The sequence below is a fragment of the Chanodichthys erythropterus genome, chromosome 10, assembly GCF_024489055.1.
Source record: "Chanodichthys erythropterus isolate Z2021 chromosome 10, ASM2448905v1, whole genome shotgun sequence".
Taxonomy (NCBI): Eukaryota; Metazoa; Chordata; class Actinopteri; order Cypriniformes; family Xenocyprididae; genus Chanodichthys; species Chanodichthys erythropterus.
In genome coordinates this window covers 12,566,353-12,590,227 of record NC_090230.1, presented here as the reverse complement: position 1 = coordinate 12,590,227, position 23,875 = coordinate 12,566,353, and the positions used below count along the sequence as shown (strand labels likewise).

General features: G+C 38.1%; 2 protein-coding genes across 11 annotated transcripts in view; one reads left to right on the top strand and one right to left on the bottom strand.

Moving 5' to 3' along the window:
- Nucleotides 1–10,290: 10,290 nt before the first annotated feature.
- tm2d1 (TM2 domain containing 1) lies at nt 10,291–23,619 on the bottom strand. Its single transcript, XM_067396069.1, has 7 exons — nt 23,480–23,619; nt 22,872–22,945; nt 21,829–21,937; nt 21,635–21,726; nt 15,968–16,041; nt 12,732–12,851; nt 10,291–10,696 (listed from the first exon to the last, which is right to left on the bottom strand). Exons 1-6 carry the CDS (start codon nt 23,611–23,613, stop codon nt 12,741–12,743), a joined length of 594 nt encoding a protein of 197 aa, XP_067252170.1. The 5' UTR covers nt 23,614–23,619; the 3' UTR covers nt 10,291–10,696; nt 12,732–12,740.
- patj (PATJ crumbs cell polarity complex component) overlaps nt 23,594–23,875 on the top strand; it is a 128,723-nt gene continuing 128,441 nt past the window's right edge. For 8 of the 10 annotated variants that reach the window (XM_067396064.1, XM_067396060.1, XM_067396063.1 and 5 more), the window contains exon 1: nt 23,594–23,682. The gene's annotated coding sequence lies outside the window, so the exon portion shown is untranslated. The remainder of the gene's footprint in view (nt 23,683–23,875) is intronic. The other 2 variants (XM_067396066.1, XM_067396061.1) reach the window with 2 other exon arrangements.

Below are 23,875 nucleotides of genomic sequence, written 5' to 3'. Positions count from 1 at the left end.
ATTGTTAATTATAAATATAGGGAGCTGCTGCTCGGTATAATAGTTTTCAAAACATTATGTAAATTGGTAAACTATTTAGCCTAGGCTACTAAAACGAACACCAAAACTTAACATCTATTCTGAACTCAAGTCTGGGCAAACCACCGAGTAATCACCAATCAGAGGCCGCATTTTTATGATGTCATCATGTAGACTTATTACAATGTATTTTACAGTATTTTGAAAAATACAAAAATACAGAACACTAAAGTATTTTGATACAAAATACAAAGCCATTTTCATCAACCCTATCAAATACAAATTACAAAATACTATTTTGTATTTGAAATACATATTTGAAATACATGTACCTGTGTGTAATGTTGCTGTTTGAGCATAAACAACATCTGCAAAGTTACGACACTCAAAGTTCAATGCAAAGGGAGATATTTTCTTTTAAAGAATCAGCTGTTTAAGGACTACAACAAATGGCTGGTAGGGACTACAACAAGCTTCTTCCCAGGTTAGTAACATCACTAGCCCTAAAATTTACATAAACCTTGCCCCCGGGAACACGCAACAAAGGGGGTGAGGCCATGTTGGGCTGCCTTAGAAAAGAGGAAGTCTTGTTGTAGTAGAGTGTTGTTACATGCCGTCATTTTACACTGGACTGCTTCACAAAAACGAGTGTCAATTCAACACTGGATTTGCACAAAGGATTAACATGACGGCACATGCTAGTCGATGAGTTGAATCAACTCCACAGCAACTACATACATTTTTCCACTAACCATTCAGAATCGTCCAGATTCATTCTAAAAGTTGTAACTTCATTCTGAGTCTCTCCATCAGTGTCTGACTCTGGTTTGAACAATGTAAGGCTGAACACTGTTACTGACAATCGGCATTTTGGCTGCGGGAGATTCTCCAGCTTTGTAATTCTCCAGCAACCGAAGCATGAGCTTTTAAAGCTCCGCCCTCTTTTGGAAAGGGGGCCGAGCTTTAAAATTTGCATTTAAAGGGACACAAATTTGAAAAGCTATAATAAATTATCTGTAGGGTATTTTGAGCTGAACACCAGTGACTTATATTAGCCTACATCTTGTGAAAGGGGTATTATGGGCCCCCTTTAATATATTTTAAAATGTAATTTATTCCTGTGATGCAAAGCTGAATTTTCAGCATCATTACTCCAGTCTTTAATGTCACATGTTCCTTCAGAAATCATTCTAATATGCTGATTTTCTGCTCAGTTATTATCAGTTATGACTGGTGCTTACTTATTAATAATGGTTCTTATTATAACTATTATCAATTATCAGTGTAAAAAAAAACAAAAAAAAAAACACGGTACACTGTGGTACCATACATCAATGGTATCAGATGGTAATACTATGGTACTTTTAAATTTTCGGTTCTTTTTGTAAGGAACTATAGTGCTACCTTGGTTCTGTGGCCCCAAAAATGACTTTTAGTACTTTTTTCATAAGCATAGGTAATACAATCAGATCATGGCTTAAACTCTAAAGCAATCAGAATGTAAATCAAGCAGCAATGAAACATGACAGCACCGCTGCAGAGCTCACAACACGCCTGACTCCAAAATCACCACGACCTTGACCTGCATCCCACCGGACTGATCAGAGTGATTTAGGAAACGTGTGGAAAGATAGAACACGAGAAAGAAGGACGGAGACGCTGGACTCACATACCTCCAGCACAGGAAGCTATTTATCATAACATGCTAGGGAGATATTGGCTCCATACTGAACCAATTAGGGCCGGGGCCTGTTTCATCATACTTCATAACTTGGGCTGTGGGGTTTTGGAGCGTGGTGCGGCACAGTAATTGAATTTTGATTAAACACACATGACGCGTGACCCTGAATAGCTATAGCAAGCTCCGGACCAGAGTTTGCGCAGGTTCTCCCAGCCAAGAACTTTGCAAAAACAGGATGTACTTTAGAAGAAAAGGGGAAAGGTGGGGGGAGGTGTATAAAATGTTTGTAAAATCAGGGACAGCTGGCGAACAAAGATTTCTCTATTCTGCCATGGCGTCTCCGTCAGCAAGGATGAGCTCTGCCCGCGCCGCCGGGGTGTTTGACTCCGAGGTGAGACGGCGCGGTACGCCAGCACCATGAATCTTCCCCGCCGACGTGCTGCGTCCACAGCTTGATTGCAGTGGGGCTGCGCGGGTGATGGGAGACGATGACTGACTGCATTTCTGCTGAGTCATAGCCTGCATCGAGAGCCTCTGCACGGTACTCGATTCGTTTCAAGCAGACTAACCCAAACACACACACACACACAAGCAGATTAGCTTACAAGACTACACTTGGATTGAAGGTCACACACACACACACACACACTTCATAAACAGTGATGACTGAGAATCCGAATTGTTAGTGTGTGTGACCTGCGCTCGTTTTTGCACAATAAACAAATTCTTTGAGACTGTTTTGACACCATCACACCATCCAAATGATGCAGATGTCACCGTAACGCAAGAGGTTATGAGTGCAATTTGACACCGTTGAAGAAGAAACTCATTTTAACTGATTGCTTTTGCTCTCATGAGAAATTTCACCTCGTGTTTTTCATTTTCTTCTTGGATTCCTGTTGCCGCCTTTAGAGCAAAAAATAAACATTTAATTTTGAGATAAAGTTTAAAATGAAGTCAGAATTGTGAGATATAAAATCACATTGTGGTATATAAAGTCACAAATGTGAGGTGTGAATTCAAATTTACAAGAAATTTAGTAGAAATTATAAAAACAGTAGCAGTTACGAGAAGTACAGTAGGTGTGATTTTGGGAAATAAAGACGTTAAAGGGTTAGTTCACCCAAAAATGAAAATTCAGTCATTAATTACTCACCCTCATGTCGTTCCACACTTCTTTCATATTCAGAACACACAAAAAAAGACATTTTTGATGAAATCCAAGAGGTGTATGACTCAAGGTCCGTAGACAATGTATGAGAATGACACAGAAGAGAAGATATTGTTGAATAAAATTATTATTTTTGTTTTTGCGCACAAAAAGTATTCTCATCGCTTCATAAAATTAAGGTTGAACCACTGCAGTTACGTTGACGGTTTTAACTTTAGTACCTTTCTGGACCTTAAAAATGTTGATTATATTGCTGTCTATGAACGAGTCATATACCTCTAGGATTTCATCAAAAATATCTTAATTTGTGTTCCATGAACGAAGGTCTTACAGGTTGGGAACAACATGAGGGTGAGTAATTATTGACAGAAATTTCATTTTTGGGTGAACTAACCCTTTAAGTACATTTATGAGAAATAAAATCGAGATTATGAGAAAAAGTGTCAATTGAGAGATATAGTGTAAATCTTTACATAAAAAGTTTAAAATAAAAATAAGTCAGATTTGTTAGATATTAAGTCACATTGTTGTCACATAAATTCACAATTATAAGAAATAAAGTCAGTTGTGAGGAAAAAAGTTGTAATCTGGAGAAATAAAGTCACGAATGACAGAAATAATAGCACATTTGTGAGATATAAAGTAGAAATTACTGGGAAAGTAGCAATTATGAGAAACAGTTGCAAGAAAGAAAAAAAATTCAAATGAGAGAAGTCACAATAATGAGAAAAATGAAGTAGAAATTATTTTAAAAATATCAGTTACAAGAAATACATTAGTTGCAATATTTGGGTCACAAAGTTGAAATAAAATAAAGTAGTAAAGTTGCAATTATGATAAATAAAATAGAAACTACGAGATAAAGTAGCAACTGATAGAAACAGTTGCATTTTTGAGAGAAATCGTGAGTCGTGAGAAAAAAAGTTGCATCGGTGAAAAATAAAATAGCAATTATGACAAAATAAAGTATACATTATGGGAAAAAGTAGCAATTACACAAAACTATAGTATATGGAAGATATAAAGTTGCAAAAAAAAAAAAATATTTTTTTACTCCAAGTCAAACAGGTTTCCATTGATTTCAGTATGAACGCATGCATCAGAAAGCATTTATCAAGGAGGCCAGAAATTGGCGGTATAACAGAGCTCCGTTACAGAAGGAATTTGTTCATCATTTTCTTTACAGGCAGTCGAGAGTGACAAGGACAGCTTGCTTGGCACAGTGTCAACCAGAAATGCTTGTCAATATCATGAGTGTATGAGCGCTCCATTCATGATTGCATCTGCACTTCAATGCACCACTTTTAGAGACGCGCGCAAGAGAGAGAGAGGTTTTGGCGATCACATTTCATGACTGTTGAATTCTGGGAAGGGAGCAGAGATGTTGCTCTCACTGTGGGATTTCGCAGCTGTGGACCTGTCCACTTCCTATCATGTCAAACACACAATCTCATGACTAGTGGCCCCAAAACGTATTTGGACACTGAAGTCACACTTAAAAATGTCTGAATATTATTAAATTTAACTAACCAGTGTCATTTTTAACTTATGTGTGACTAAAGTGTCTGGAAACCTTTGGGGCCATCGAATGACCTCACAACCTTCCATTTAGACTAATATAAAACTTTACAGGCCCTCATGATCTCAGCTGTTTTCTGTTAGCACTGTTTAGTGTCGTCTTGTCTTGCAAGTCTCTGCATATTAGACCGTTTAGGTGGACAGAAGGCAATGACTCAAAGTTCAGCCAGAGGCCTTTGACATTTCAAGGACAGCCATGTGAAGCAAACGGGTAAATCTGCCCAACACTTTAGTCACGTCTGAAATTGTGTAAATAGTGTACTATATGGGGTGTTGGCCATTTTGTAGTGTAAATTAAATACTTATTTTCCTAAACTATTCATTCTTTTATACCCACAATGATTTGTAGTTTACTCGCTTACACTATTGTATGCACACTGTGTGGGGAGAAGACTGCTGAGCTAAAAAAATGAAAATAAAATAAATCAAAATAATTATGTATTGTGCTGTACTAGTAATTTCTTTTTTCAAATGTTAACATATGTTAAAATATAGCAAGAAAAATGTATAAAGTACACACTTGTGGTCTTACATGACCTATTTCCTATATAGGCCCGAGTGTTTAAGTCGGCGTGAAGACCGTAAGTGTGTAGAACTTTTGATTACACAATGGGACACATTTATAGTGTTGTAAAAATCCAATTGTTTATAGAGCTTTTATTTTTTATATTTAACTTTTACTTATTAATTGTGGTGCTTATAATTAAGTGATAAAAAGCACTACCAAATGTTGTACAGAACACACAAACCATAGCAAGTGCTCGGGAGCACTTTGACTTGGCGCAGTAATATCTTCACTCGTGAAAAGGCCCCCCGGCCTCACCGGCCCCCGCTCTCTCCTCCTCCCTCTCATTTCCGTCAATAGAACCAACGTGACTTTTACAGGAGAGGGAGCGGGGGACTTTTCACGAGTGAAGATATTACTGCGCCAAGTCAAAGTGCTCCCGAGCACTTGCTATGGTATTCCGCCATACAATATAGTTATCCATTTTACACGCTTAGAAAAGCGCAACGTTTTGTTTTGTGTCACCGTCCTAGGTCGAGTTACACTACTCGAGTAACTGTATTTAAATAGAGGTGTTTGGTAGCTTCTCTGCTTGGCCCCTATTGAATGAACTGGGCTAAACTAAGTGCTAACAAAGTTTCGCCGCAAGACAGAGCGATTTAGTGCATGCACTGAGAGGAGAGAGGTATGTATCAACTCGTCTTAGTTAAGGGAATAACATAGTTTAATATGAAAAAACGGTGGAGTATCCCTTTAAGCCTAGTCCCAGACTGAAATGCATGTTTGAGCTCAAGATGCACACCAGTATTTTTTTTTTCTAAGGTACATTTATAAAAGCAACGTAAATGTCCTAATTAAACTAAGGCCTGATCCTGGCCCTGTCTGTGAAACCGGGCCTTTATGTTTTACCATCAAGTTAGATTATGTGTAATATCTATTTAATTGAATTATAGTAGAATGTTTTCCTCGACATCTCACGATTTCGGAGCACCTGAGTTCCTGAACACCGACGCATGATGGGATACACTTAGCCTCGAACAATGCTGCAAAGCGGCATTCGAGATGTTGTGGGTTTAGTGTGAGTTAAATGATTAGTTCACTTTCAAATGAAAATTAGCCCAAGCTTTGCTCACCCTCAAGCCATCCTAGGTGTATATGAATTTCTTCTTTCTGATGAACACAATCGGAGAAATATGAATATCCTGAAGCATCCAAGCTTTATATTGGCAGTGAGCGATATCAATGAGTATGAGCTGAAGAAAGTGTCTCCATCCACATCCATCCATCATAAACATATTCCACACGGCTCCAGGGGGTTAATAAAGGCTTTCTGAAGTGAAGTGACGCATTTGTGTAAAAAAACATCCATATTTAACAAGTTATGAAATAAAATATCTAGCTTCCGCCAGACCGCTTTCTGTATTCAAAGCGCAACGCCTCTCGCAGTTCAACAAACTTCGGCTACGTCCTATACCTTCCCTATTTAACTTACAGAAAAAGCTTAACTGACTTGACGTAACTTGAATATGAAAGGTGGTCTGGCCAAAGCTAGATATTTTACTTCATAACTTATTAAATATGGATTTTTTTTTTTTTACACAAACACATCGCTTCAGAAGGCCTTTGTTAACCCCCCAGAGCCATGTGGATGGAGACACTTTCTTCAGCTCATACTCATTGATCCCGCTCACTGCCATTATAAAGCATGGATGCATCATGATATTTATTAATATTTCTCCGGTAGGGTTCATCAGAAAGAAAAAAGTCATATACACCTAGGATGGCTTGAGGGTGAGTAAAGCAAATTTTCATTTGAAAGTGAAATAATCCTTTAAAGGCACTGACCTGGGACAGTCTTGCACACTTACTTCCTGTTGCGTGCATGCACTCTCAAGTGGTCAAGACCGCAAGTGTGGGTATTTGGAAGTCTGGTCGCCGTTGAATCAATTCGATTTCTAGGGCGGAGCAAATCCAAGCAAACAGGAAGCGGAGTAAACCAATCAGAGAAGGGCGGATATGACGTTAGCAAAGCGACAAGAGAGTCAACAGCGAAAAGTAAATAATTAATGTGTTTTTGGTCATTTAAAAAATGAGTTCACGGCCGAATAGAACAAACTCTCTGGTCTCGCGTGCGCAATCTTTGTTGATATAGAGTGCCCCAGGGATGACGCGTTTTTGTAGGCCAACCCGGAAGTTAGTGGCGCACAGGTTCCCTCGACTGAAAGCCTATTCATTTTTCCCACAGACTTTTGGAAAATCGCAGAAAATAAGCTCTGTGTTTAACAAAGGGTTATGACACTTACACGTTTTGTCTATCAAGATAATCTTTACAAGTTAACACAACATTTATAGATTTTGAAGCCTAAATAAAGTCGTCAGATATAAAAAGCTAACAGTAGGCTATAAACGGACTATAGCACACCATGGTCGCGGATCAACGTCACCACCACCAAGCGTCCTCAAACTTTATTTAGAAAACAACTCTATTTAAAAACATGCTCACTGATTATGATCTGCACTGTGTATGAATACTTATCCACTTTTTCATGAGAAATGCTGTCCAAATGTCCCATTTTTAATGATGACGTCTAAAGTCCCCGCCAAAGGAAGTAGTCCCTTTTAGCAATTTGTTAGCAACCGCCAATTTTAAGACACAGTAAAAGTTTAAAAAATCACAAGTGGGTTATAACTGGTGTGTTTTATGTCATAGATCAAAACGTGAAAGTATTTAGAGGCTTTGATAACCACAGACCTTATTTCAGGCGATTTAGCAAAAACCCATTCAAAAAACCCATAGGCTTTATGGCGTTGGAACCGGAAGTCCTAAAATGCTAACCCGCTTCTGGGTTTTGCCTACAAAAACGCGTCATCCCTGGGGCACTCTATAGAAGGGACTTTCGCCGTACTAGAGTGACGCTGTTTGCGTCACTGAAATAAACAAATCTGATTGCACGGTACGGTTTGGAGTTGACTCGAGGTACGACGGAAGGCGGACTGACCAGACAGATATATCTTGTAGAAGATATATCATTCTGAACTTGCCAGGCAACGGGACACTAGGGCTGGGACAACAAATCGATGCATCCTGAACCGATAAATGATTCTGGATCGATTCTGAGATTTTCCGAATGCAACGTGATTTTCTTTCGAATCGATTCGGAGTTTAATTTTTAACAGCAGACGGCACTGTGTGCTTTAGAAACAGCCTTACTCTGCTTGCTTCCAATTCCTTACACACACCACTTGAACCTTCTATAATATAATCATTCATAAAGTCGAAAAGTTTGAATCGAATTACTCGAAACAGTGGGCTGTTTACATTAATCTCGCCTCATAAAAGCATTCTGAGGTGCAAGTACATTCTCAGACTCAGCCGAACACAAGCGCTTTTCAGCGCTCTTCTTTGTGAGCATTTGAGCGTGTGGTTAAAAACTAGCCTCGGCGCCATCTGCTGTTAAAAACTTAGCTCAGAATCGATTCAAGAGAGAATCGCAATGCATTGGAAAATCTCAGAATCGAGTGATGCATTGAATTATTTTCCAAGCCCTACGAGACACCCTAGGGTCTTGTGGACTTCGCACACGACAATAGACAATAAGAGCATATGAAGTGCGCCATTTAGGACAGGGAATAACTCTATTAACTAATTCAAGTGTTCATCATTCTTGACTAATTTACTGAGGAAGTATTACTGGAAACCAAAATAATTTTACAGAGAGTAAATTATAATTTCATTGATGATTCAAATATTCGGTTATCACAAGTAAGGTAAAAATTCACTCCCTCATTTTCATTCTATCCTTATAGCGACATGCACCATATAGAAAATACTGAATGAATGATGGAGTAAGTCATTTTGGACCCATTTCCCACCTGATGCAGCTGCATAAGGAATCAATGTGGTCTGCAATGCAGGATTATTTCACCCCCCCCTTTCGGAGTTTGTTGTTTTTGGAAGGGTAAATGAAAGGGAGCACCCCATGCCTCCCACAAACTGTTTCCTCCTCTTAATTTTTCTCCATCTCAAAGGGCCCTAGAGCAGGAGAGGGAGAGATGGAGGTTGCACCTATAAAACACTAGGGCCGGATGAGGAATGGCCTCCTCCGCACTGAGGGAGGGTGCAGTCCCAGAGCTGCTGCTCTCTCTTGTGGGAAGTGCGCTATAAATCTCTGGTCTCTTATCCGGCTGGTCTATTGATAAGCCCTGCACTGCTGGAGAACAAGAAAAGACCTCGAGAGGAGAAAAAAGGTAAAATGGAGGGGGTTAGGAAAACATCTTGCACATGAATCGCTTTTTTTCTTTTATATTAAAAAGTTTGAGATCAAAGTTATCTTATTCTCCTTTTTAGGGAGACATTTAACAACATTGACAGCTGTATGGATTGCTACACTTAATCTAAACAAATGTAAAACTCTTATCGGTGCATTATTATTATTGCACATTCTTATGGTTAAGGATTTGTTTAAATCCCTAACCCCAAGTAGTAAACGTCAGGGCTTAACTCATACTGTTAGTGCTATGCACAAGAATGATACTTCAAATCGAACCATGCAATTGCTTTTCAAAGCGACTGAACATCTTAAAACTGAGCGAATCCTTGCTGTCCAGACTATTGTTTCATGGAGATTTATAGAGATGCGTAAAGCAGGCTCAGGAGAGCTTGGGCAGAGTCCCAAAGCAGCACTGGTCACCCGTCATCATGGACACTGGGGAACGGGCTAAATCTGTTTTTACATATCCAAGCAGAGTCGTACGTGTTGTAGCAAGGACACTGCAGTTCATAAGGAAGGATGCTTGTACGCACGTGCGCGCACACACATTGGCGTAGTCGGGCCTGCTCCGCAATCACTTCAGCGTGATGAAGAGCCTCTACAGGAGTCTGTATTAATGGCAATGTGACGAACTGAGGCAGGGCAGACAAGCTGACGCACTCAAGTGAAATTGAAGGAGCACTTGACATTGGTCTGACACAGATTGTTTGAAGATCAGAAGGGATAATGACAGGCCACTTTTACAAGAAACCTTAAAAAGTGAAACCACCCAATATTGTATGATACCTGACAATCAGAGATTTTGACCGATACAGATATTATTTTTTATGTTATGGCCAATACAAATATGACAGCTGACACTAAAATAAATAAATACATATACAAATAAAGTGTCTGAATCTGAAAAAAAAAAAAAAAATGTAATATCGGCCCAATGACATCAAATAATATCCGCTTATATTGGCCAGTTCCAATATGGAAACCAATAAGTTGTGTATCTTTACTAACAGTGCAAAGTACCAAACATGCCAGCACAGAAAATGATATTAAAACTTTATTTACAGTGTTTAAATAACATCAAAACATCACACAACCTCCAAAGATGTGAAGCTAGTGTGGGTACGGAATGAAAAGAAACAAATGATGGGACTACATTCCAGCAGCGTGACTCAAAGGAAGAGATTGATGATTGATGGAGAGAGAGGGATGTATGGCATGAGTGGCCCAGTGGAAAAACTGCTATGCAAGGTTCCGAGCAGAACTTGGAGCAGTGGGAGCAATGCTAGCTCAGCACATACATGAGCTGTATTTGCAAACTCCAGAAGACATGGACTATATAGTCTTTCCCAGAGCATAGTTCGGCATGTCCATGTGTCTTTGTGTTTGGAAACGGCAAAGGCATATCCAAAGAAAAGATGGCATTTACATAACACGATCCTGTACATTTGGTGGGTCATCTCATTGAGATCCACCTGAAACAGCAGAATGGAAAAAGTTAGTTCTGTTTGGGAGCAGATCCAGGATAACACAAGCAAAAGATAAATCAGTCTCTTCCCACACCGAAGAAGACACATGTGGCAGGGAACGTTTCCAATGCTGAAATGGATCAGTTTCATTTTTCCTATATGAGAAAGAACATCATTCGGGTTTCTGGATTTATTCCAAAGCTGATGTAAACATGAGAAACCTATTTATAAGGTTGAAGCATAGAAAAACAGAAAAAAGGATTAAGTTGTTGGTTCTAGGTATTTATTTGAGGTTTTCATGTCTTGTACATTTTCTGAAAGAAATTGCAAAAATGTTACCTTTAGGGGTACAACAGCTTGCCACTAAGGTAGTATCCTCAAGGGGACATCTTTTGTACCAACTTTTTTTGCAACTGAAAGGCTTATAGTAGTACTTAAAAGGGTTCCTATTACTACTTTAAGGTACTAATATGCACATTTTAGGGGTAGATAAGGTACTTTAAGTATACTGCCCAAGTTTTTGTACCCTTAAAGACACAATTTTTTTCGGTGTACAAGGACTGCATTTGACTGGAGGTATTAACATGTGAGCCACACAGAATGCTTTGTCTAAATATAGGTGTAGATCATCAATCTGGGTGGTTTGGTCTTGACTAGCACTAGATAATCTACATCTGGAGAACTTTTATCTAGATCTACCTTGGGATCTTCTAAAGATCTTCTGGGCTGTTTTATCTTGATATAGGACTAGATCTAATGTTAGTTAGAAGATTTTAACATGGTAATGGACATGACAGTGTTAATGCATATGGTCTTGGCGGAACAGATCTGCTACACTGCTGCTGCTGCAAAGCAAGTACAGGAACTTGCTATTGCCAATACATACGCTGATACGCTGCTGTGCGTATGCAAGTCATACTGCTGCTGCACAAATAGCATATATAAAATTACTCTGGAGCTGGGGAAGGTGGAGGGTTTCAGAGGAACTCTGAAAGCGTGCTGCAAACTGCTATAGTGAATGCTAAACAGCCATTTAATTGTTGTGAGCAGCAGCTCATTGGCTGCAAATGCGACATTAACTGCTTGGCACAAGCTGAGTGGTTCATGCTTAGAATATCATCAGCTGGTGTTAAGGACCCATCAGCCTGCGCCATCTAGAGTTTCATGACAGAACTAGACATATCAACTAGTCTGGATCAATAGCAAGGATGATGGTGTGAGGTGATGGCCTAATTGAAGATGAAGTCAAACACAGATACTGTAAACCTAGTCAGTGACAGTTCTCCAGTGAAAATGCCTCTGCTTTAAGACTTGCTTCATGAATCTGTCCTAACGAGATAGAGGAAAAGAGGGACAGAAAGACAAGGAGATGTGGCAAATTAATGATGTGGAAGGCTTCGGAGGCTTATGCTGGAACAATGTAAACAGGAGAGCAAGTAATGATCTCCACATGGGTCCCATTCCACATAACACCCCTGTCACCGCCATTACCACTGCTGCAGCTAATGTTAACCAGAGAACCGAACTGGCAGGAAACAGAAACTGATAGGGGACAGACACAGATATAAGGAATCGTCTAGAACGTGGACATTATTTTCTTTTGGATACGGGGGATGTCTGCAGGAGCGTGTGTGTGGGGTACCAGGACAAAATTCAACAGATGCAGCCCTGGTGCCAGCCATAATAAGTGCAATCTCACGACCTCGCTGTGTTTTCCCAACGTCCTCTCGGCACGCTTGACATTTAATCGCTCTCTCTTTCCCCAGAGCTGGGAGCCCCTTTTGGGGAACAGGAGAGTGAGGGGCGGTGGACGGGGGCTTAGAGCACAGCTGAAGGTGTCCTTGGTCTGCCAGTTTGCTTTGATACCTCAGGAGGTCACTTGAGATCACCACTGACCTTGACTCACCAGCGCATTATTAAGAAGTCTTTGAATTTTTTTTTTTAAATATGCCACATTACCCATACGCCCCTGTGTGACAAGGTTCATAACACTTCTGTCCAACCCTGGAAAAGTTTTATACAGCTTTGACAAGATCCTCACCTGGTTTCTTCATGGAGAGAGCTGCGTTCTTCTGTAGGTCTCGTTTGTTATCGAAAGACGGGTGAGGCGTGCCCCGTAGTAGTCCACGATGTAATCCGACCCATCTGATGGACCCACAATCTATGCCAGAGCAAACAGAACGAGTCTCAAATGTCAGAGCGGCGTAGGGAGACCTACATAACAATGTAATCTTTCACCAGACAATTACATGATTCCACATTACACAATGATGAATACCAGGTGGGCTGGTTGGGTCTATCGTCCTCCTCAGATGGCTCATGCTTGTGCAATTGAATTATAAGACAGTAATGCCAAATTGGAAGCAATTTAAGTTTAACCCCAGGCAGTGCTGTAATTGAGGTTGCTTTCGGAGTCCTAGTGAGGAGGAGTGTCCCGAAGGACAGTCCCCAGATCAGAGTTTCAGCAATGAGCCTAGAGCCCAAACTGGGGCCTGTGCCAGTTCTGAGATCAGCTTCTATACGAGCAACATGCTTGGACTGACGCACAAAGACAGCGTAATGGCTTCCTGCAGGCGTGCGTGCGTGCCCAACACCTGGCCCTGCCGGCTCTGCTCTGCTACGCTTTGGGACGGGATGATAATGAGAACACACATCTGGTGGAGGGAGAAAAGCACCCACCAAACACAGACACTGTGTTCTACCATATCGAGATTAGCGCTCATCTGGCAGTAGCCCAATAAAAGCCATTTCCTCTATCGGCCGCAAGTTGTCTAGAACGGTGTGGTGGTCGACTAGAGTTTCTTGAACACACGTTCATGTTCTCTCATATCATTAACATTCAATCCATCAAACTCGCTTGATTCCTCCACTCTCAAACCTAAAGTTGCACAGTGCCATTAATCTTGCATCATTACTTTCAAAAGGCCGAAATGTGGCGCGACTCGCATGGGGGAATATCGATGAATATAAATAACACTAACATGTCATAGGTGTTCATTCATTAGTTCTCAAAGACGCATTTCCCGAACGAGACAGCTCTTAACGAAGGTAGTTTGCTGTATAAAATATGGGGTTTTAGAAAGGAGTGGTGTGCGCAAATGGGGTCCCGAGGGAAGGGGATACTCTTTATCAAAAGTGTCACAATTTAAAAATGAAGAGGCGCGACAGTCAACAGCTAATTGAGAATGTTAGCGCGTGACAGCTTTGGCTGCCAGAGGCACTTCTTAAAAGCATTGCTCTCCCAGGGCCTTCAATAAGACATTAAGAGAACAATAAACACTGCAGTGGCCCTGTTAATCAAAGCCGCCACGGCCATTTTATAAAATAAAAGCTTGGTTTATTTATCCACTGCGGCTAGGAAAGAGTGGGTTTTTCTGAGGAGGAACACAAAACAAGTGAAGGAGTCATGATAAACCAGCAGAAGCATGAAATTGTCAATGAATGGACAGGTATTGTTTTGAGGCAGTGTGCTGCCAGCGACTACGGATAATCAAACCAGGTAAAGAGGACTTGAGGCACACAATGTTTATGGAAGTCAGTAAATTTGAAAAAGATTGAAAGGCCAGAACTTTTAAAGCTTAAAAATGATGAAAAGTCTTGATAGACATCTTATTCTTGAGATGACCGACGAGTAAGGTATCGTAACACGCTGTCCTGTCGAAACATGTTGGAAAACATCAAGTCATTGTTCCCCCAGTGTCTAGTAGTTCAGACACATCTGAACAAATCACAAAAAAAAGAAAAAAAGAAAAAAGAAAAAGTTTTCACTAGCAGTGGGGGACGCAAACATTTCCAACATATGACGCAGCAGCCGGATTTCTAAAGTACGTGTAATAATTATTCCTGGAGCCATCCTTCAACATGCATAAGAGCTTGCCATAAATATCTGTCATCGGTGGCATGTGGAAGTGGCAGTGGTGAGCATGTATAGCTTCATTCAGGCCTGTGAGGCCTAATGAGAGTGGAGAGGGTGAGGTTAGGCCTAACAAGATGACAAATGGAGCGTCTTTTTTCTCTTGTCAGGTGTAGGGGGGCTTTAATGGGGGTTAGGGGAGTCCTGTGGGAGCGTGCGGGTTGGGACAGGAGGAGGAGGCGGCGGCGAAAACAAACGACGCTCTCATTAGCTCCTTTCACAGTGCTGGAGCCACCGGAGGAGAGACACAGGTGCCACTGAATACAAACACAAGCATTCAAGTACAAGTCAGTGTTGAGTCTCTGAGTCTGCAGCTCATTTAAGGGATTGTGGGTAAAGTGCCTCCCCTGTTTAAAGCTCTAATATGCTAAATGTAAGGTAGTAATCATTTAGTACATGCTTCTATCCAAAGTGACTTACAGTACACTTATTAAGGGTCAAATGGATGGATATTTTAACACAAAATCTATCTATCTTTTTTTTATTTAACAAAGTCATTTAAGCAACATTCCCCAGAAAGTCTCAGCCTTAAATTATTTTTAGACAAATATCATTCCTTTTCAAAATAATAATATATAAATAAAACACTTTTTTCCCCCAAGTATAAACCATATACATCTTGACAGCTTTTGTTAGAACCAACTAGGTCTGATGCAACACATCAGACCTAGCATTACAATAAATTGCGCTGCCAATGGTGATGAAATCATGTCAAACCGTGCAAATTATTATTATTGTTATACTTTGTTCTCAAACTGTTAATTTTAACAATATCAGCATTGCGTGACTATGTGTATTTAGTGTGTATTAGCGTTACCTGTAGATTTCAATTTCTGTACAGTCTAATCTCTAACGTTAATTTGTCATACCATACAATCCGCCATCAAAATGATAAATTTAATTATTCTAGCTGCTGTGAGAAAAGGCTATAAATGATCCACCTCACATGCAATATAGCCTACTAGCTGGGACTCGTTCTTTATGTAAACAGACGTGATGCAATGACGTACCACCCGAATTGTAAAACATTATTACAAGCTTACCGTTGCGAATCAGTCAGGAGGTAAGGTAAGGAGATAGTTTTGAACACTGGCTGGTTATGTACTTGCTCAAATTAATTTTGGATCATTTTTAACCAAAAAAAGCTACGGACAGCAGCTTTAAATAATTTTTTCTGCCCTCAGTGTAAGCAAAGTGTGAAGCAACAAAATCACAGCCAATAAAAATGAAAACCCTGATAACTACTAAATTAGGTATCAGTAACCAAAATAAAAGAATAAAAATGGATCAACTTTTGAAAAAAAAAAACATGCAGAAGAAAAAGTAATAAAATGGGCCAAAACCTGGAAATTAAAGTATCTTACCTGCATAGATATCAACATGAAGTCCACTAAGCTTCCAATTCCACAGAACCCCACAGTGCAGAATTTCAACAGGCCTGGGAACAAACAAAGAGTGAACTAAGAGCATACTGAAAAGCTTCCCATCATAACCTCTTTGTGTCCAAAAACACTTTCTCTATGGCTTCTCTGTATGAACACAAGGAAAAACAATTTTGAAGGCGAAGCTATTTAATGTGCACCTAAGGAAATGTTTTTTTTGCATTAGGGCAGACTGTTTTTGAAGCTTTTAAGCCACAGGTTGTAAGGTCAAATTATAATAATCAGCCAGTTTGTAGAACTGAAATTGGTGTGTTACATGATGTGAAGAACGTTGTGCATTAAAGGCTTACCTGCCTTCCAGCAAAAAAGGTAGGACTGTCACTTAATATTCATGAGCCAAGTTGAAATTTATAATGTCCACACATAATTGCCACAAAATAAACAATTTTGGTTTAAATTTAAGTAGGCCTACTTTGGATGTCGATTGAGAGATCATTTGAAACACACCCTCAGGAGCCCATGAGATCTGCAGTCAATTAAAAACCCCCTTCCATCCTGCGATTCTAACATAATTGCTGCTAATCATCCCTAATATTACTTATAATTGGTCATTGAGGGGTTTAGGCATGTTGATTCCAGGACGGATATCAAAAAAGCCACCTGCAGAATGTCTTCTCAACAAGTCCAGGCCTTCCTTTGAGCCACACCTGGTCTGGACTGACCCCAGAGCTGCTGGGCTATTACGCTCTGAATGAACACGTCTATACATCTGACTCCAGCACGGTGTGAGCCTGCCTTTCACAAACTCCCGCGCTCCTCGCACAAAGAAACCAGGAACAAGGGGGACCTTCAAATGGCCAGGCCCTTTTGTCCTAACGCAGGTGCTTAATTGATCAGGAAGTCCTTAAAACGTGGAGAGAGGCAGAAAGACGAAGCTTCCCGCTGTATCCCGCCTAACCTTGGGATTTAGATGTACGACTTGAACTCATCTGCATGTGCTGACAATAATTGCACAATGGGATAGACGAACACCATGAGATTTGATGGTAAAGAGAACTGTTTTAGTTAATTAGTTGTCGCATGCAGATTTGTTTGTTAAAACAGTTGGAACTAAAAAAAAAAAAGAGCAAGGTGTTCAAGAAAAGGTAATTGAAGGTTTTTTTTCACATGTTCTGAAAAACAGCATGTGATCTACAACTCTGTAAGGACTGATTCTGTTGGCCTCACATGAGAACAGCATGTACTTTTTCTTAAAAGCAATCCGAACCTGTTTCATGACATCAGCGGTGAGCTGGGATTTTTGTTTTATGAGTTTATTTTCAAAATAGGCATAGATATGTTGGGGATTGTTTATATTGTGGTCAAAGGGGAAGGTCTAGAGTTCTTCAAATAAACAGAAAGGCCAAAAACCACTAGTCTTTAATCAAAATCAAAACTTTATTCCAACATTTTGTGGCCTTTTAGTCCATGTGTGATAGAGTGACTCCTTCAAAATCGATTAAAGGTCACATGTCTATAAAAGCTTGTTTCCACCATGGAGTAAAAAAAAATATATATATATATAAGATAATTGACTTTGTTTCACATAATAATTGAGAGTTTACATCTCATAACTTTGACTTTTTTTCTCAGAATTGTGAGATATAAACTCACAATTGCAAGCTATAAATTCTAATTCTGAAGAAAAAAAGACTTAAAAAAAAAAGACATTAATTTAATGACAATTAAACACGTTTCCCACCTAAAATTCTCTCCAAATTAATGCCCAGATGCTTTCGCTTTTAAGTTTTTTTCCGGAAACTGAAACTTATTAATATTAATAATAATTAATAAATTACCACATTAATTAATTAATGTGGTAATTATTTATTGCACTGTAGTAAAACTCTAATTGATTTTTAATATTACAACTGTGCCCTGCTAGTGTCACTTCCAAAGTCCAAAAACTAAAACTATTAGTTAGATGAAATGATAAACAAAAATTAAAAATGTTGCCTTGGTGGCTAACTAAAATAAGTAATAAAAGTGAAATACAACAAACTAAAATACAAAATCGACACTAAAAATTAATTAAAAAAAGACAAAAGAGCAAAAATACTGAAAATATAAATATAAAATGAAAATATAAAAGCTAAAAAATACAGTGCTCACTACAGTACACCCCCTTTGAAAAGTAACACTTTAAACAATATCTCAATGAACACAAAAACAATTTCCAAAATGTTGACAAGACTAAGTTTTATATAATGTCTGTTTAACTTATAACATGAAAGTAAGGTTAATAATATAACTTGGAGAACATTTTCAGCTTTACTCAATTTAGGGTGATGCAAAAATGAGTACACCCCACTGAAAGTCTCTGGAGCAAAGTTAAATTTTAGACTACAAATGTCTAATTTAACAAGAATTCAACCACAGGTGAGTCTATTTATTCATTACACATGAGTCCAGCAGACAGTTGACTTTAAAAGGGTGTTAAAACCCCTTCCCATTTCATGCTGTCAGCAATGGCACTACATGGAAGAGAAATGTCACAAGACCTGAGAAGGAAAATAATTTCTTTACACCAGAAAGGTGAAGGCTAAAAGAAGATCAGCAAAGCTTTACTTATCAGTCAGAATACTGTAGCAAAAGTGGTACAAAAATTTTAAAAAGATGGAACTGCAACCATCTCGCAGAGACGTCCAGGTCATCCATAGAAGTTAACACATCGACAGGAGCGTCTTCTGATGAGAAGGGTTGAAGAAAATCAGCAGGCAAGTTCACTGCAGTTATCTAAAGAAGTAGAAAGCCAAACTGGGGTGACTATTTCCAGTGATACAATACGGCGTACACTGCAGAGGAAACCACAAAAGAAGCCTCTCCTGAAGCCCAGGCACAAACAAGCCCGCCTAGAGTTTGCCAGGGCCCATGTTGACAAAGATGAAAACTACTGGGACTCTATACTCTGGAGTGATGAGACCAAGATAAGTGTTTTTGGAACTGATGGCTTCAAAACTGTATGGCGTCACAAAGGTGAGGAATACAAAGAAAAATGCATGGTGCCTACAGTGAAACATGGTGGCAGTGTCCTTATGTGGGGCTGCATGAGTGTTGCTGGTGTCGGGGAGCTGCATTTCATTGATGGCATCATGAATTCACAGATCTACTGCTCTATACTGAAAGAGAAGATGCTACCATCACTCCGAGCCCTTGGTCGTCATGCACTTTTCCAACATGACAATGATCCTAAACACACATCTAAGGCCACTGTTGGATTTCTGAAGAAGAACAGAGAAAGTGATTCAGTGGCTCCTGATCTGAACCCAATCGAACACCTATGGGGATTTCTGAAGTTGAGCATCACTCTCCATCCAGCATCCAGTCTCTAAAAGAGGTCATTCTTGAAGAATAGAAAAAGATAGATGTTGCAAAATGTTGCCAACTTGTTCATTCCATGCCTAGAAGACTTGGTGCTGTCATTAAAAATCATGGAGACCATACAAAGTTCTAGATGTAATAGTTTTTGTTGTGGGGTGTACTCATTTTTGCATCACCCTAATTTGAGTAAAACTGAAAAATGTGTAATCTAAGTTATATTATTAACCTTACTTTCATGTTATAAGTTAAACAGATGTTATATTAAACTTAGTCTTGTCAACATTTTGGAAATTGTTTTTGTGTTCATTGAGATATTGTTTAAAATGTTACTTTTCAAAGGGGGTGTACTCATTTACGCTGAGCACTGTAAATAAAAACTATAATAATATATAAATGATCCTAAAATAACACAAACAGATTACATTTTTAGTGAATTTTGAAGAAATATTTTGTAAAATAAATGCTTACTTAAAGCCTGTAATTTTGTCTATATATTATTTGGTACCGTTAAACACACTAGTCTACAGATTTCCTTACCAGGATCAGCCTTCAAAAACACATATTGGTCAACCACTAATCTGCAATCATATTGGCTACTGGCCATAAATATTATCTTCCTATTATTATCGGTATCAAATCAGATTTTCATGTCAGTATCTGCCTCTTAAAATCAATAGTAGTGCAATAAAAATACCAATATCGATACAAGAAAATCAGTCTGTTTGATTCTTACTCAGAGAACATCTGGCGTAAAGGTGTGTCCTTGGAAAGCAGGCAAGAAATGATGTCAACAGCAGAACATCCAGGACTGATTATGTCAGTTCTAAAGGTCCCTTGTGTTATAGTGCAGCACTAGCACGAGATATTTTCATGTAGGGATGTGCCTGAAGCCGAATAACGTATTTGTAAAGGCACGCATAATGGCTTCAAAATGAATAATTCTGCCGAATAATAGAAAAAATATTGGGCTGACAGTCACTCCTCGTGTTTGCTGAATAACAGGTGAGCCAGGGGATAGCACAAAATTATACATAAACATCTAAAATCAATAGGCAATAATGATGTGAATGTAAACTTTATGAATTAATTGAGTGCAAATCAAATAGTTGTGTTGCCGTCTCCGTGCATCTCTCAGAAATCATAGCTTGGCAAGAGTAATATCAACTAAAAAACTACATCATACACATGTTCTACTATTTTATATGTATTTAAACCTTATGCAATATGATAGCTACACGAATGAATGAAATAAGCACAGCATGATCACAAATAAAACAGCTGTATTGCAGTCTCTGCGCGTCTATCAGAAAGAGTAATAATCAAATGTATATTTAAACCTTATGCGATATGATAGCTACACGAATGAATGAAATAAGCACAGCATGATCGCAAATAAAACAGCTGTGTTGCCGTCTCTGCGCATCTATCAAAACCAAACCAAAAACCAAAAACCAAACCAGCTCTAACTAAGATACTGAATCATACACATTTTCTACTACTCGATATGTCTATTTAAATGTTTTAAACCTTATATGATAGGCTACATTCTAGGCCTCATTCTCTCTTGGAGATATGTAGGCCTATTTTTATAATTTTATTCAGATTTGTAATTTTATTCAGATTCATTTGTATGCATAGTAAAGGTTGCAATTTTCAACCACTGAATATTTTCTTTCAATTTCCATGTTCTCTAATTAGTTATTTATAGAGTCCGACAAGTCTTATTTGAGGTTGTGGATGATTGTCCTGATATAGCAGCTCTATTTTTCCCTGTATTATATCATTTAGTATTATTGTTGTAATTAGAAGATATTTAAATATTTATTTATTGTGATTGAGAAAGAAACCCGAGCCCGGACTCAGGTTGCCTGAAGCAGAACAGCACTACGAGGCTAACGACAGTTAGAAAATATTTCAATAAATGTTATAATCATAATAAAAAACTATTATTTTATGAGTTGTACAAGGCATATTTGTTCAAGGATAACTACTACGAAGGAAACAGATAAAAAATATATTTGCAAATGCACAAACTTCCGGTTAAAACCACGCCCACTTCCGGCTTTATCTGAATACACGTACAAATAATTTTGAGATTGTTACAGATACAGATACAAATATTAGCTCTGCTGCACACCCCTATTTTCATGAGTTATTGATGGGTAAATGGATGCCAGAAAGAGGTGATGTCAGGCAACGGCACACAGCCAAATAGAGAAAAACACAACACTGGATCCATGGCCTAGTGACCTACACATTTAGCCAACAGTAAAGACAGTAGTTTCTTACCCAAAGCCGGGTATCCCAAGTAGAACCGATCTGCCCCAATCCATCCCAGGAAGAGTGACAGAGCAACAGCCACTTTGTATGAGTAACCACTCCTAATGTAACACAAAACAAAAGGATTATTTCCAAAAATAAAATAAAATACATACTCAATGTCATGTCATACCTGCATATCATGAAGGTAAAGTTTGACTTACACATTTCGACATGGGACGCTTTTGTTGAACCCAGCCTCTTCACCGCTGAATTTGAACTCTGTTCCATTTGACAGCCGACAGCTGATGTTTGGAGCAGGTAAGCATTCCACTGCAATGACAACACAGCCTTAGATTCCTGATTTATTATCACAAGTCATGTAATGACATGTGACAAGTATTCTGGCATTGTAGACTCATATACAGTATATTTTTTTTAATATTTTAAAAATAATAAAATAAAAATATATTTATACAAATTTATATATATATTTATACAAATTTATATATATATATATATGTGTGTGTGTGTATAATAATTATTTTTATTTAAAAAAATTTATTATATAAAAAAAAATATGGGTCTACAATAATATTTTAATGTGTGTAATTAATTATATATATAATTAAAATATTATAAATTATTTATATTATATTATATAATTTTAATATATTATTTATTAAATGTATATTACATACTACATTGGTAATATATATAATATTATACACTTTCTAATACAATATATATTATTTTATATAATTATATTATTTATCAAATGTATATTTAAATCAATAATATATATACTGACATAACATCATACATTTGTATATTTATATCATAGACTGTAAAAAAGATTTATATATTATCTTGTAATATATTTATACTCTACACTGTTAATGTATGTATGTATTTATATAAAATAGATAAATAATCAATGTAATATACTGTTACAATAATTATGCACAAATATTTCATATGCATTACACATAATACATACAAAATATTAAAATTATTATACACTATATAATACATTGTTTACAGTATATATGATCGTGTATTTATACTCTACACTGATATATATATATATATATATATATATATATATATATATATATATATATATATATATATGTGTAATTTACTATGTATATATGTAATTTACTATGTATATATTACAATGAATTATGCTTAATAAATATTTCATGATAATATTTAGAAGAATGCAGAAGAATTTTAAATAGTGAAACATATACAGCCGACCCACCCCAGGCCAACCGGTCCTTGCAGTTTTCTGGTTCTTGAGTTGCATCATCTATTTTGGGTTCTTTACACAGATACCTAAGCACTGTTAAGGAGGAATCAAATGGTTTTTAAATCTTAAAGCAACATTAATGATGCCGATTTCCAATAGTCATTTCAAGTCACCTTTATTTATATAGTGCACTACACAATACATATTGTTTCACAGCGGCTTCACAGGAATAAACAGGAAAATACCAATCAATAATCGAATATGAGTAACATGAGCCATCATAGACAGGGTGGACATGATCATCGGTAAACATATATAGATATAGAATGTAATTAATTTACGCATTTATGTAATAAAAAACACACCTGAAATATTCCAACAGGTCTAAACAGAGGAAGCAGATATATACTATGCAGGACATATTACCTAGTCTATACACTATTAAATCACAAATCTAAACTCCAAATCGTAACATGTGTACCGTAATTATGTAAAATAATGTCTTATATGTTAAATTAGCACATTTATATTATGGACAACCATCAATTACAGCCACAATGCTAGCTAGCAGGCTGCTAATTCAACGATCCCAATATATTTACGCGATTTTGAAAGGATATTGTCCCAACTGCAGTTTATCACAGTTGTCCACATCATTCCCCAGGCTGTGGATAACAGACAGGCAGAAGGTGAAGATGATCAGCGGCCGTGTTGCTGATCGAAAGCGCACCAAACTCCTCCAGTGCAACGCCATGTTGAACTGTCACGTGACTACTGGGGTTCTTAAAGAAACAGTGTACCACATTCGCCGCGCACATAGCACGTAAGTCTCTCAGAATTCTCTTATTTAGCGCCTTTAACTTAATACATATACTTAGTAAAGCCGGATTGTTCTGTATAGCAAGTTTGCACTTAAAACCAAGCATCGGTTAAACTTATTCGCGGTGTTTGATGCCGATAATCAACTTTATAACCGGCTAACTGCGCTAGCCTGTGTCACATAATGGGTTTTTTGT